The sequence below is a fragment of the Trachinotus anak genome, unplaced genomic scaffold (genome assembly GCF_046630095.1).
Source record: "Trachinotus anak isolate AG129_WGS33_773 ecotype Australia unplaced genomic scaffold, CSIRO_AGI_Tana_v1 ptg000025l, whole genome shotgun sequence".
Lineage (NCBI taxonomy): Eukaryota > Metazoa > Chordata > Actinopteri > Carangiformes > Carangidae > Trachinotus > Trachinotus anak.
Genome location: NW_027273876.1, coordinates 11,654,352 through 11,669,675, shown reverse-complemented (window position 1 = coordinate 11,669,675; position 15,324 = coordinate 11,654,352). Strand labels below are relative to the sequence as shown.

General features: G+C 40.4%; 1 protein-coding gene across 2 annotated transcripts; it reads right to left on the bottom strand.

The window, feature by feature from the left end:
- Nucleotides 1–10,098: 10,098 nt before the first annotated feature.
- LOC139608357 (myb-like protein D) lies at nt 10,099–15,244 on the bottom strand. 2 transcript variants are annotated; one of them, XM_071462017.1, is made up of 3 exons: nt 13,182–15,244; nt 11,814–11,858; nt 10,099–11,686 (listed from the first exon to the last, which is right to left on the bottom strand). In XM_071462017.1, exons 2-3 carry the CDS (start codon nt 11,851–11,853, stop codon nt 10,647–10,649), a joined length of 1,080 nt encoding a protein of 359 aa, XP_071318118.1. In that variant the 5' UTR covers nt 11,854–11,858; nt 13,182–15,244; the 3' UTR covers nt 10,099–10,646. The 2 variants fall into 2 exon arrangements, with proteins under 2 accessions (XP_071318118.1, XP_071318119.1); XM_071462018.1 differs by having other exon boundaries at nt 13,187–15,244.
- Nucleotides 15,245–15,324: the final 80 nt, after the last annotated feature.

Here is a 15,324-nt window from a genome sequence, read left to right as displayed (position 1 = left end):
GCACAAATCAGGCAGAGCAACAAGAGGCAATAATATAACAGTAATATCCACTACTTGGTGTAGTCACTTAACAACTGTGAGAAGCAGAGCAGAAGCTAGCTTTTTGACAACTTAACTTAAAATGTGTGCAGGCAAAAGACGAGAAAGAGCTAGAAAACACAGGTAGAAACCAGAATACAGTGACTGCGTTCTAGCCAGTTAAGGCTCGCTGGTGAAAAATCTATTTCGATGCTTCAGTAATTGAGTTGTTACCAAACAGATAAGAGTGTAGCTACATCTAATCATAAAATAACAAGAAACACCAGATTATCTAGTCCTACTAAAGGCAAACTATGTCAGCCTTTGACTCTAGATTTCATAGATATCTGATTTAATTAAGTTCATTAGATCAAATTGACAAAAAACAAACAAACAAAAACCTAAAAATGAAACAAGAAGACATTTAGTTTGTAGATACTAAGTTTTCCCTGTGCGATTTAGATGGTCCAAATATAGAGTACAGTGCCTTTGTGTGTTTTAGGTTTTATGTAAAATCTGTGACAGTGATTGACAATCAGTAAAAACAGCATAAAATTAATATTATATTATTATCTGTTATACAGTTTGGATAAGAACAGTCAAATGTAAAACCTTTTTTTCTCAACTTCACTCTCTTGAGTGGCTAATAGTACATTTACTGTATTTTGTGTTTTACAATTTGTTTTTTTACTTTGTGTGAAGGTGTTCTTTCTTTCTTATTTCAGTTGTCATGTTTCATGCAGGGCTTACCAAATATTTCCAACAGAGTGTTATAGGGAATAAACTGGCAATTGCAGCTCCTTCTACAATGAAAGCATGTCAAGCATAGGCGAGCAGTATAAAAGAAACGATCTGAGAACAAGGTCCTCTTTTCTCTGACTCCCAGCCACGTGACGGCGAGGTCGTCATGTACCAAATGGAAAGAAAAGGGCTCCAGCTTCTCACAGCACTGTAGTACACTGCTTCTCCAGGATTGTCATTCATCGAGTTGAGCGATGCTGATTCACTGGCCTATAAACGTGTAAAATGGACATGCAAGCAATCTGAGTGCACTCCTGCGTTAAAAACGAAAAGGGCTTCCGAGAGCAACAACGAAATAAGACCTTCAGCAGCTGTTGTGATGTGATGATGTGTGAGTTTTAGATAGGAGAGGAAACTGCCTCCAATCAACAAGATTTGTAGAAAGGGAAGAGAATTTGAAACAGGATATACTGTGAGTAACATATTCATGAAATGTGGATTAAAATAATAATATGTCTCGAGCTGCTGCGTTTATTAATTTTTTATTTCTGAGTCAGTGAGCGCAGAAGTGATTAATAAGCCTCACAATAGTGGTGTGCTGACACTTTTCTCAAAGCAACAGAGTAGCCTGTTTAAATTAAGGCGCGTAATAGCACTCAACCAGACACCTCACACAATTTTTTTATGACCTTAGTCAATATGTAATAAGAGGAAGAATAAACCACCAGACAATTCACAATTTGGAGGTTTTGCTCCTTTTATCTAATTGCAGGATAATCCACAAAGATCCAGAGGAAGAAAGCACTTGAGGCAAAACATACAGACACTTTTTTATATTACTTCATAAGTCAAGTCAAGGGAGTGTGAAACAATAAATGGAAACAGCACAAAGTTTTAGCCTCAAGCCTGTGCTCCTCTGAACTGAACATCTAAATGAGCTTTGTATTTTATTACTGCATATAGGATATCCCTTTCCTCACTGTAAACCATCCTGGGTGCTGTCCCAGTTACCTTTTCTATTTTTCCATCTCATCCCCTATGGAGCTTTACATCAAGGGCCAGGATAGTCTCTGACTAAGGGAGGCGTTATTCGATGTCCACTCATGCAGGTGCAAATTGGAGGCAAAGGAACAAACATGAAACGGATCTTAAAGCTGTTCCATTTAAAGCTGTTTTTCTCAAGGAACACATGCTGTGTGGTGATAGACAGACACTAAAGAGATGTTTGCTGGCGGAGTCATTCAGCGAGTGGCCTTGGTTTCCATATGGAGACAAGGCGCAGGAACAGTCACAGAGGGCGTAGAACAAGTTTACACGAGTGCATGTTCGACGTGTTCAGATGAGTGTGCAGCAGCTTATGAACCCTGCAGCCTAATGTGCAGATTCCCATAACGGGTGTGTTTGTGTGTCAGTGTGTACATTTCGCCATGAAAAACAGGACATGAAGTATGTTTATGTATGAAATGTGTGTGTGTGTGTGTCTGTGTCCTGCCTGTTAATATAATCATGTACCTAGAGCTATGTGGGGAACAGACAGTTCATACAGTCATGTGCAGTAATATCTTGTGCGCGGGAGAAGAACAGCCCCGCTGTTTGAGGACTTATTAAATAAAATGTGATATTGCAAAAATCAATATCATGGAGATCCGTAATATACACAAGCCTGCAGGCTGTTGACAGATAACATTAACTTTGTGGAAAAAGCAGGAATGAACTTCATAGGTCGCTTCAGCTCACTAATTTTTTCTATTGAACTAAATGAAGAAGTAACTGAGCAGCGGCAGCTATTTAAAATGACTGCGACTGCCCAGCCTCAGTGGACGGCACTGGCTTCTCACCTTCCCTGACTCTTTGTCTATCACCACTCTACCACCATAACTGTGTGTAAAACGCTACTTGTACACCAGATTTTTGTCACCACCATATAAGTTAAGTTTGCCCCCCCCCCCCCCCCCCCCCCCCGCCAGGGGATCCCAAGAGACATCTGAGAAGTCACAAGATGACTTAAATAGAAACTATAATCATACTGCTTCTGATTTGCATATTTTTCCAGTTTTTTAAAGGTAACCACAGCCTGAAATTCTGCAAAAAGCCTCTCTGCCAGCATATTTTAAAAATTCAAGAGAGGAGTGAGAGTCGTTTGCTTATTCAGTCAAGGTTAGGGAAGGGCCTGTAAATTTGGCTGAACTGAACTTTGAAAGAAATGTGTGTTGATTTCCTATATAAAAGAGAATAAAATATTTTTTTGTCATATTTTTACATCTTACCTTCAAGTGTCTAGTTGGACATTTGGGGGCCAGCATTGAGATCAGATAGGCTATATAACCCTGTGGTGTATGAATGTTTGTCCACGTAGTGTTATAGCACTTGTTACTGATTTAAGTTGCCTGTCCCATTACATCATTCAGCAATTGGAAGGACCCATTGTGCTGTTCAGCTTGTAATCTACTCTGGGACTGGAAGCTAGTAAGTCTACCTTACTAACATTAGCACTGATTCCCATTCGATGTTAATTTGCCTTCTCAAATTTCTTTTCCTTCAAATTTCTTCTACTCAAAACTGTGTCTTTTTGCAGTGGATTACTGGAGCGCTTTTATCATCCGGGCAATATTTAAACGAAACAAGAAGATATTTAACCTGTGAGAACTGCAGTCATTTTAAGGGGACTCAAGCCAAAAAGCCAGCGACGTTATATCAAAGTATGTTTCTTAAAAGCTGATTCCAGGTCATCTTCAGCCACTGGATTGTGTTTAAAATGCACTTTTGAACTGTTCTCTGAACTTGTTTAAAGCAAATATTCATGATGTGAAGCAAACATAATTGATAAAAATGTGATGCAACCATTGCTTCAATCGTTTACACACATTCCTGTTGGCATAGATATTGTGTTTTTATCGCCTCAATCTGTAGTAGTGGAAGTGTCAATGCCACGCTCTGTTTGAATTTAATTATAAAATGAATAAATGAATATTTACAGTACTATTCATCAGTCATAATATTCATATTCATTTTGAGTTTTTAATGTCCTGTGTCAATTTTCATCTCACATATCTTTGAGTACATTCGCTTACAAAATGCAGCCTGACAAACTGTTATGTCAACAATGTCCAAATCTGAATCTAAAGTGTAAAGTGCAGAAATGTTCCCTCAAAACGGGAGCGTGGCATCGACTTTCCTCCTTTTTTTCCTCCCAAGAGTGCATACATACAGCCTCAGGTGATGTGCGGCCAGCCACATTCAAAACTGAATTCTATTAAATGTACATTGATATGCAAAAAGGCTTGAAAGGGCATTTGAAAATGAAGATTTTTTTTTTTTTGGTCTGATGTTGGTTTTCAGTCTTCATCAAACGAAAATAAATAAGAAAAATGACTGTTTTATGGAATATTTTGTACAGAAAGCGGCTGGGTGCCACGGTCAAACTGCTTATCAAACTGAGGCAGTCTGTACTTCAAGCTTTATTATTTCACAGGAAACTGAAAAGTGAAAATTGATTGAAAACAGGAAATGAAATGTTCAAGGTCAAACGCAAGGTTTTATATGCTTTTCACTGCTAACCACATGGACGCTAATGACAGTATGGTATCTCATTCTGAATGACATTCACATGACATGTTTCAAGGCTGCAGTCTCAACTTTATGAAGTACTTTACTTTTATGAAAAAAAAAAAAAATCTCAGTGCCATCAACCAGCTGCTTGTATGTTTTCTGACCAACGTTATTTCTAGATTGAAAAATATCAACATCAGAGTTTGTGTGTATGAACAGAGATAACGAGCTCTAATAAGACGGTGACATATGACGAGATGAATGTGGAAATATCAGACACATGCTAATCTTAGACTGAGGCGGTGACAGACAGGCTGTGTAACACGCATGAAACAAGGCCCTAATTGTGTAAAACTCAATTAATAAACATTAACAAAATGCTGTTGTGACGAGATGTTCTGTTTTTCATAATTATTCGGCCGCTTTATTACATGACATAAGCTCGCAGCTGCAAGCAGCAAGTGTCTGAACGTGTGGTGTTAATGAATTATAAATTTGAGCTAGAGAAAGAAAACGGGAAGGAAAAACATGAGGAACAGAGAGGGAGCACGGACGAGGGTGTAGGGATGCGAAGAAGAAGAAGAGATGAGCTGACAGATAAACATTTCAGAAACGGAGAGTTATTGTGATCATTTCAGAGAATTTAAATTGTCTTTTTTTCTAAATCTCCAGAAAAATCTGAATGACTGGATATAAGAATAATAGAGGGCTTCACCAGGAAACATTAAAATAATCAAATCCTGTAGAAAATGCATCACCGAGGATACTGGAGTTATTCCCGCTCTGTTGAGATATTGACTTTATACATCAGGGACACCTCCTTCACTCTCACAACGCTTTTGAAATTCCTCAGGGATTCAGGATTTATTGGAAAAAATATCAGCGTGCTGCGCCTTGGTTGAAGAGAGACAGGCCTGTGATGTGTCAGGTGGTGTCCTGTGAGATATTTTACTTCACGACAACAATAACACATTAATATTCCAAACAGCTTACAAACAACAGTTGCAACCCCTCCATCCGCCGTTTACCTTACAAATTAGACAATCAGCATTCCTTTCCATTTACACCTCGCCCTCATCTATTATTAACCAACTGTTAAATGTTAAACAGCAATTTCAGTGTCTAATTTAAGGGTGAGAAAACAAGACAAATGGGAAAGGGATGAGGAGGAGGAAAGTATTATCTAGTCAAGCCAAGCTTTCCCATTCGAATGATCAAGTCCGAGTGATAGTGGCTCTTCAATACAATGAGTGATGTCTGGAACATTAACTTCAGTGATCTTTCATTATCCATGAGTGCACTTGTGCTTTCATAGCAAAGCTCAGAAGACAAATCTCAAAGACAGATTTCTAGCTTCGGGCTGGACTCTAATGAATCAAGATTTACACTCAGTTGCCAGTTCATTATTTGCTCTTAGCTAAAACGAATACAGTCTAATACAACTGCCCTGCAATAAATCCTCACTTCATGAAGGTTCAGTTTTTATTAAGATTGTTTTACAGAGGTGTTGATTCAACTGTATGATCGTTTTTGGAGGACGTAGTTTGTGGTGCTGTGTTGCATTATACTGACAGGTCTTTGCGTTATTTTGTCCACCCCATTTATATCAGTGAGGGTAGGCTACACAACTGAAACACCTTCTTGTTCAATACAGTAGGTGATCTGTTTCCTTATAATCACCACTGTGAGGCTGAGTTTACAGTTTATTGCCTGGAAGCTGTGGGGGAAACATGGCACTGGTGACACATCCACACACACTCATGTCAGTCATTATGGATTCACACACACACACACACACACACACACACACACACACACACACACACACACACACACACCACTCACTCACTCACTCAGACACTAGTTCACTCTGCTCTCTCACACGCACCGATGCATGCACAGGCACGCACATACACACACAGTGACACCCCCATAAACAGTGTTAAATCTCCACCATGTACAGCGCCAATTGTTATCCGCCAGCCAGTTGCTAGGCAACACTGGAACTTGTAATAGCACTCGGGTATCATGGCCCGCCACAGTCGGGGTGGGGGTGAGGGTGTGGAAGGGGGTGCTGGGTGAGGAGGTTGAGAGGGGTTTTTTGAGCAGGAGTCTCTGGGGGTTGGAGGATGACAACGGTCACTCCAACCGGTGCTCAGAGGGAGGCTTATTAGTTCATCTTTCAACCACCAAACCATCTCTTTATCCGTCATGGGACCCAACAGCCAACACTAATGCTATTTCTGAAAAGAGCAGTTCTACATGAGGGGGTAAGATGTCAGATATTACAGTAACAGCAGGCAGAGATGAGGAGATAACATTGCTTCTTCCAATATGTTCTGATGGTAGCAGAAGAAAAGAAATGACAATGCTTTTAACCCAGCCAGCTCTGCGACAAGTGACTATTATCTTTTGTTTTTATTATAATATTCCATCGATTTTTCAAATATAAGTAGCAAGACATGATATCATCAATATGAATCAGGACAGCTAATATCACTGACAACAAAATACAATGAATGAAAAGAAAAAAGCAATGGTAGCCAGTGCACAGTTCAGCGGTTATGATATACACTGTCCCAAAGAAAACTAGAGCTGAAACAATAAGTCGACTATTTTTGATGAATTCATTGACCATTTAAGTCCCAATATATGCTCAAGATAATTTCTGGTGGTCACATTGGAGAAACTGGCACAAGGTAATGTTGTAAAAATGTTTAAAATGACAAAAACTATTAATCAGTTATCAAAATATTTTTGTTCAATTCATTAATCAATGAGCGTCTTGTCCAATCACAAGATGGGAGAAGGATTTGTTTGCAAAGCTGCATTGTCCACCCTGCTTTCAGGCAGTCGAGGCTGCCAACACATTACCCCAGCACCCATGTGATTCTCATCCACTCCATCCCTCATCCCTGAGAGGCAACCTGGGAGCAAGTTTGTCAAGCTTAGTCAAGCTTACTGTACCTTCTGCCTGTCGCCAAGCAGAACTAAACCAACCACCCCAGCGGAGAAGCAGCACTGCTTACTGGAGCTCAACTGTGCCAAAGGGGGCAATTTAAAAAACATTATAATCACATGAGGAGAAATGTCTCTGGCTTGATAATTAGCAGTGGCGAGTGGGGGATAGTGTGATGCTGTTTGGTTTGGCTGCAGTGCAACAACATAATGGGCTTCTTCATTATCCTGTTTCCAGCTGTCTCCAAAGCGCTTTCAGGAGAGAGGAAACACATACATTCATAACCCAGGCAGGTTTTAGGATTATGGTCTTTTGTCAAGGTGTGAGTGTGAACTGTGTCATTTCTCTCAATGCAAATTCAACCGTAATCATTCATAACAGCAGTGCTGTTTTCAAGCACGGCGAAATCAAAACCAATGCATAATACAACAAAGGTTAAAGGAATAATTTGATATTTTGGGAAATACACCTATTTGAGATCACAAGATCAAAACCAGTTTCCTGTCTGTCGGTAAATATCCAGGTGGTTAGCTTAGCTTAGCATAAAGACTGGAAACAGTGGCACCAACAGATAGCCTGGTTGCCTACCAGCATCTCTAAAGTTCACAAGGTGCAGTGCATCTGTTTTGCTCTTTGGAGCTCTTATTCAAATGCACACAGGGTAATTCAGCAGGTTCCTCAGCTACAACAAACTCTGACATGGTGACAAACTCTGAAACTGTAGGTACCACCACAGTCTGCCAAGGCATATCTGAACACGGACCATTTGTTTTTATTTCGCCGCTGTGCCTCTCGCCGACTCTGCTCACCATCAACCCTTTATGGACCCTGACAACTCATGTGACAAATAGCCCACAGGCTGCTTTCTCTCCTGATACCTCATCTCCCGCCACTATCTGCACTTCCCCTTTGATGATAATCGTCTGGTAGCAAAGACTGACCATGTGCATCAGCCATGGGGAATCGGTGTCTGGCATCAGGATCCACCAGCTGCCAGTGTCAATCATTACGACTGTTTCAAAGCCACTGTTTGTGTGTTGTAGTGAAACCATGCCACCCTGTGGAGGGAAGTGCTACAGAGCGCATCAGATTGATGAGCAGATCACAGGTTTTTCAAGCCTTGTTTACACATCTAAAGCTGGATTTGGGGGCAAAAAAACTTGATTTTAATGTGATGTAATGTTTTATTGATCCTCTGGGGAGAATTCTCGTTTCACTTTTCTCCCTCCACCTTCAGCTCAGAGCACTGGGTCAGATACAAATGAGCCGTGCCTTGCCCAAGGACATGTTATCAGGATGGATGCTTGCTGACACTGCAGCTCGAAGCTGAGTCCTCTGGTGGAACAGTGGTGCTCATACTCACATCACCACCACCCATCACCAACCCATCGTTACCGTCTTTCTGTGCAGCAGACAACCTGCACGACGCGTGAAAGCAGGGATGTAGCTTTTAGTTAAACAAGTCAGTGACTCTGGGCTGAGCAGAATCACTGACTCCGTGAATGTCTTATGTTTTCTCTTTTATGAGGTCTTATACTTTAATGTCCACTATAGATTATTTTCTTCATGAAGTTTTATGTCACCCTAGAAATGCATGTAACCGATTCTACACAGATGAGTCACCTGAGTGGATTTAATCCTCCACAACATCCACATGTGAAGTCTTTTGTTTTGCAGTGTGTAAGTACCAGTTAACCAGGCCAAATTCCTTCTGCACTTACTCATGTACGTGTAGTTCTGACCTAATCTGAGGAATGGCTGGCACAGGGACAAGGCCTATTGGACTCTGGATTCATTGGTAATTAATAATCCCCTCAACCCCTCTGACCTGCCAGTGGGTCAATCATTACAAACACATGGTGACAAACTTTAAACCCACAGAACTTTTATTTAAATCCTAGGCTTAGACTTCCATACTTTTCTGAGACTGAGTCAGCCAAATGTTGACAAAGTTAAGTACTGCAGGTTTAAATCAAAAGCTCCTTTGAAATTGGAAGATTATCGTTGCTGCAACTATATTTAGACAGATTTATTCTGTGAACACTGCAAAGCAATAAAATAAAAAAGAGTTCAACCTTTAAAGTCATTATTAAATTGAAGGATTTTTTATATACTACCAGCCAAATGTTTTAGAGCCCCCCCATTTTTCTAGTTTTTTATTGAAATTTTAGCATTTCAAATCCAGTGAATATTCTTAAATGGTACAAAGATAGTGGCAAACTGCCCGAGGTGGGAGAAAAATTTTAGGTCATCAAAAAATAAATATATCATGTACATTTCATAGAAAATAGCCCATTTTCATGGATGAAGAAACTGGTTAATTTACAGCTTTCCTGCAGCAATGTATGTACATGACGCTTTGAAAGTTAACAATTCCTACAGGTGCCCAAACTTTTGCTGATGACTTACAAACCTGTACAAATGCAGCGTTGGACCAAATTGTGTTACTACACCCTCTGATGAGTTTTAGGACAATACTGCACTGTAGGTAGTAGTACTGTATATTCTTTTCTTAGATGCTTGCTAGGTTTTCTTTGCCGTAGGCTCTGCCATACTCCTAGTTGCTATAGCCCAATCTGTCCCCATCACTACAATACCCCCCCTCTTCGGCTCTGGGAAACCAGTCACTGCTGGTTGGTGTAAAACACACTGTTACTGGTGCGCCAGGCAGCGCAGGAATGTCACTACAGATACCAGATTTAAACCTACAGCATATTGTAATATACAGAGATATTTAACTGGTGCTAATAGGCTTAATCAAAATTGTGTGAACATGTTTCACAAGGACTCAATAGTAATGGACATTCATTTACAAAAGTACTGCACTCCAGCTTTAATATTTATTTGTTTATTTATTTACAGGATTTTGTGATGAATAAAATAGATATTTTATATATATTAAATGCCCACATTAAATTTCCAAAAGGACAATAAAATATTTAATTAATATTAAATGACACCCACCCAGACCTTAGACCCTCAATGAGAGCAAGGAAAAACTCCCAAAAAAGCCCAGTTAGGAGGCTGAAAAGGGAAGAAACCTTGGGAGGGCTCACTCAGAGAAGAATCCCCCTCCAGGACAATCAGCAAATGGGTGCCAAAAGTGGGCTGGTGATAAACTGTGGCAGGAGCCACCTTCTGTCTGTGTCTTACCTATAGCCTGATTTACTGTATATGTATTTGGGTAAGACACTGAAATAAAATGTCCAGATTATACAGACACTGACTGAAAATCAAGTAAAGGTAAAAGTTATCCCCCCTCTGACTTGTATCCACTCTGGGAGTGCAGGGCAGACAGGGGATAACTGTGTTAAAATCTAAATCTCACTGTCAAATTCAGTCACAGTCACTGTCAGCCTCATTCTTCTGGTGTCTCATCTTAACTTCTGAATATTTTTGCTGCCTCCCTGTCTTTGTCTTCATCGTCATCCCTTGACATCTTTCTGGATGGTCTTGGCTGTGTGGCTTCCTCCTCCACCTGCTGGTTGACTTCCTCGCCCGTCTCCTCCGCAACAGCCAGATCAATACTGTGAGCAAGATCTTCGTCAGTTCTGAATGTAACAATGTTGTTGACAAACTCGTCGTCTCGTCTCGAATTTTTGTCACTTCTCTTATCTTCTACTGTATCGAGCTCTCTTGACCTTTTCCTGGATGGTCCAGGTAGAGGGTCTTCTTCAGCAACCTCCACATCAGCACCTAAATATTTGACTGGGCTATTTCTAGTATTCCTCTCAGTATCGTTACTGTTGGTGTCACTGTCAGTGCTGCTGTCAGCAAGCTCGTCCCACCACCTGAATTGTTTGCTGCTTCTGTCTTCATTGTCCTGTTCATCCTCCTCCTCGCTTGACCTCCTCCTGGATCCTCCAGGCAGGGGGTCCTCGTCTTCTACACCCTGGTCAACCTCAACCCCAGTGCTAGTACCAGCATCTCGTGCATGTTCATTATTGTTGTCAACATTATCATCCACATTGTCATTGTGGATGTGGAGGTTGTCAGCATTGCCATGGTTGCCACTGTTGTCATTGTTTTCATTGCTGTCATTGTTGTCACGATTTTCATCATTGGCATTGTTCTCATTGTCAAGGTTTTCATCATTGACATTGTTGTTGTCATTGTTGTCAGCATTTTCATTGTTGACGTTATTGTTCTCAAGGTTTTCATTGTTGTCATCGTTGTCAAGGTTTTCATCGTTGACATCATCGTTGTCATTGTTGTCAGGGTTTTCGTTGTCATTGTTGTCAGGGTTTTCGTTGTCATTGTTGTCATCATCCTCGGGGTTCAAAATGTCCAGCATCACTGCAAAGCCTTCAACCTGTAGTCCATGATTGAAAAGAAACTCCAGCCAGGCAATGACTCCAGCATGAAGTTGATCAGCTGGTGGCCGGTCTACTCTGGGAAAAATTTGAATGAGATGTGGTCCTGCAAGATTGGTTAAAAAAATATGTTACCATTACAGGTAATAGAATCAAACTGTAAATCAGTCTGCCTTCAATAGCTTTTGGACAGACGGTACATCAGAGGGAGTGAAGATAAACAAAGTACTTACGATTTCTACCGTTGTGTTCTCCGTCTCCTCTTCCGTCCATTTTGACTAGAAGTCAAAAGTTATCGTACAATATCAAAGTGTCCATTCTACCACAAATATTTACATTTCAGCTCTGAAGCTTGAAACCCTCCAATTTTACATTCAGCAGATTTATGTGTATATGAAAATATACAAAGAGTTTATTCATATATTCACAGTTTATCTACATACATGAGGCTCATATCTATATACACTGGCAAGACAAAGCAAGTGGACCCTTTGGTATTAACCTCTATTTATGTATAAATTCTTCATCCAAGTTAATATTAGGAACAAACACAATCTATTTTAAATAATAACAACAAATTTTATGATACTGTTCTTGTCCATGTTGGAAACACAATACAAACATTCACAGTGTTGGTTGGAAAAAGTATGTGAACCCCTCGGCTAATGGCATTACCAAAAGCTAACTGGAGTCAGGATTTATCAAACCTGGAGTTCAATCAATGACACAAGAGCAGGGATGTGGGTTAGAGCTCCTTTGACTTATTAAAAAACACTTGAACATTTTGAGTTTTGAGAAATGGTGACTTGCATAAAGGTGAAAGGGTTACAAAGTAATCTCAGAGTTGAGATTTCCTTCAGTCCCACCGTTAAGACTGTCTGACGATTTAGTTCTGGGGCTACTCTCCCTTGAAGTGGGCATCCAGCTGACTGCAAAACCACAACGCAGAATGCTCAGTAACATAACAAAGAACCTCAGAGTATCTCTGTTCATGAGTCTACCATACACAAATCATGGTGCATGATTACAAGGAGCATGGTGTCCTGCCATGCACACCATGGAGGAAGCTGCTGCTCTCTAAAAAAAAAACAAACAAAAACATTGCCAGTCCCCTGGTAAAAAGCTTTCATAGACTGGTTGAATTGAACATTGTGCAGGTCTGATCTGCATCTAGCTCTGCAGGACGAGCTTGTTTGAGGTTATTGGTGCCAGAGGAGGTTCGACCAGTTATTACATTCAAGGGTTCACTTACTTTTCCACCAGCACTGTGAATGTTTAAGGTGTTTGGTCAGCAAAGACACAAAAGATTATAATTGTCTGTATGACATTAGCTTAGGGACCCTGTGTTTCTCTACTTTTGTGACTTAGATGAAGATAAAATCACATTTTATGACCAATCGATGCAGAAAACCAGTTAATTCCAGAGGGGTTCACACACTTTTTTTTGCCACTGTAAACCAACTTCTTAGAGAAGTTTGCAGAACAAAAAAAAAATAAAATGAACACTGACAGTGATTTAAAAAGTACACAACAACTGAATCATGTTATTAGGTAAATTATAAACTAGATTATGGAGGAATGATACAGGGTCATAGACCTACCTTACCAAAGAGCTGGTCTGTAAATCCACAGATTACAAACTAGTTACAAAGTTAAGTCTTAAGGTGCTTCAGTGTGTCCTTGGTGTCGATCTGTGCTGATCTGAACTAAATGAGCTGAGCTCTGTAGTGTAGCGTCATTATTCTACATAAATTATGACACGTAGAGTTCCGGAATTATAGGGTTCTATTAATAGAATTTTCTTCGTTGCTTTTATTAAACTGATAGGAAACATTATTTTCTATCTGTCTTTATTTTTGTTGACGCACCCTATAAAAAGAACAAAATCAACAACGAATTGATCCTAACCAGTATTACCTGTGTAGCCAAAGCATGACGTAGCTTATTTCTTTGTGCCATTTGCCTTGTTGTCCAGAAACTATTAAAAACACATCAATAATTCATACCTTTACATTGTTCTGTCAATGTTCTGTCACTTGGATGAACATGGACACTGTAGTCTGTCTTGAGTCAATCCCACTCACAGTCCGTAAGTCACTCCCGAGCGCACCAAAGCCACGTCTGAATATATCCCCCAACAAAAACACAATATACTGCTGTTTGAGTAACATTTGCTTAAACATACAGAGCCCAGCTGTTTTGGGAAATTACTTACTTTTCTTTTTTAAAAATGAAACTCTCTTTGAGACCCATTTTGAAAGATTCATGTCTTCAGTAGAAGTGCAAAGGCTTCTGATGGACTAACCCATAGGCCAAGAAATAGTCACCCAATCCCCTGAATCGCTGGATCCACTGTAATACCATAAACGAACAAACGAGATATGTAATTAATGAGCTTTAGTGGTGCTGATAGACAGATTAATTTTAAAGCTTTGGGCTGTGCCAGGCGACCTGTTTCCCTGTTTCCAGTCTTTATGCTAAGCTCAGCTAACCATCTCCTGTCCCCAGCTCCTTATTTACTGGTGCAGATGGCATACAGATGAGCGGTACTGTCCTTCTCATACGCTTGGCAAGAAAGTGAATATACTGTAACTGTATTTCCCATAATGTTCAACTATTCCTTTCATAGGGTTTGAGTTCATTCTTTCATGCCGACAACACGTGCATGATATGACTATTTGGGATTAAACTGAACATCCTCGGTTGAATCAGTCTACAATGGGCTTCCCTGAGAAGTGACTGGATTGAACAGTGAATTCATCCCACCTGGGTTTACTGTTTACAGCGGATAGAGAGCAGAGGGAGCTCTCAGGCTGTGATCGGCCTGGATTATCTAGCCATGGGTCACCCAGAGTTCAAGATGTGGTCAGAGAGACAACAGAGATAGAGTTACTCACCCCTGACAGCATGAGAGGAGGATAAGAGACACAAAGAGGAATGGACAAGACTACATTTTTTCCCCGGTGTGTTAAAAACAATGTAATTCAGCCTAAAGCCTGGTGTTACTCCTGCCAATTCCACTGAGAATCAACACTTCACTCTATAGCTGTAGGCAGATTTCAGCTCCTTTCATCAAATTATTTTGTTTTCAGGTGCAACAAGACAAAGCGGTGCCCGAATACTGAAAACTGTGAGCTGACCAAACACTTCACCAGCGCTACACTGCCAGTAAAAATTGGACTTATGCAACATGAGATACATTCTTCTCCTGGCCTCTTCAACAAAATACTAACATTAGCATTATACCTGCTCAGAATCTGTATGTGGGCATTGTCACTGTGAGGATATATTAGTATGCTGACATAAGCACAGCTTCCACAGCTTATGACATGGCTGTGGACTCATGTACAGCCTGCACTTATCTCGTTTCTAGTCAATATGAACAATAAATTATTTAGAGAGTCAATTTATCATTGAAATGTGGTTGGAAAAACTCCACCAAAGGCAGATAAAATATTCTGCCATCTCAAAATTGATGCACCATTGTCTTGCTGTCAATAAGTTTCTGCAGCCGACAGAAAAGCTGTAATTCAGTTCAGTCATTTCAGCCACAAATAACATGCAGTTTTCTCTAATGGCGCACGGGTTAATAACACCAACGCCAATCTGTGAGGTGCGCCTGTGAAGACACAGTGTGGGAACCCGTCAATGATTATCCCGCTGTCGCATGAAACATTTGCCATTTGTTGTGATGTGTCTCCATCTTGCCAGGTGGAAAGCTAAACTCGGTTTGCTGCTGCGTCT

What these genes read in the sequence shown, in the direction of transcription:
- LOC139608357 (XM_071462017.1), bottom strand. Translation starts at nt 11,853, where the DNA reads ATGGACGGAAGAGGAGACGGAGAACACAACGGTAGAAATC. An exon ending in AGAACACAACGGTAGAAATC is followed by an intron (nt 11,687 to 11,813) that starts GTAAGTACTTTG and finishes CCAATCTTGCAG; the next exon opens with GACCACATCTCATTCAAATT.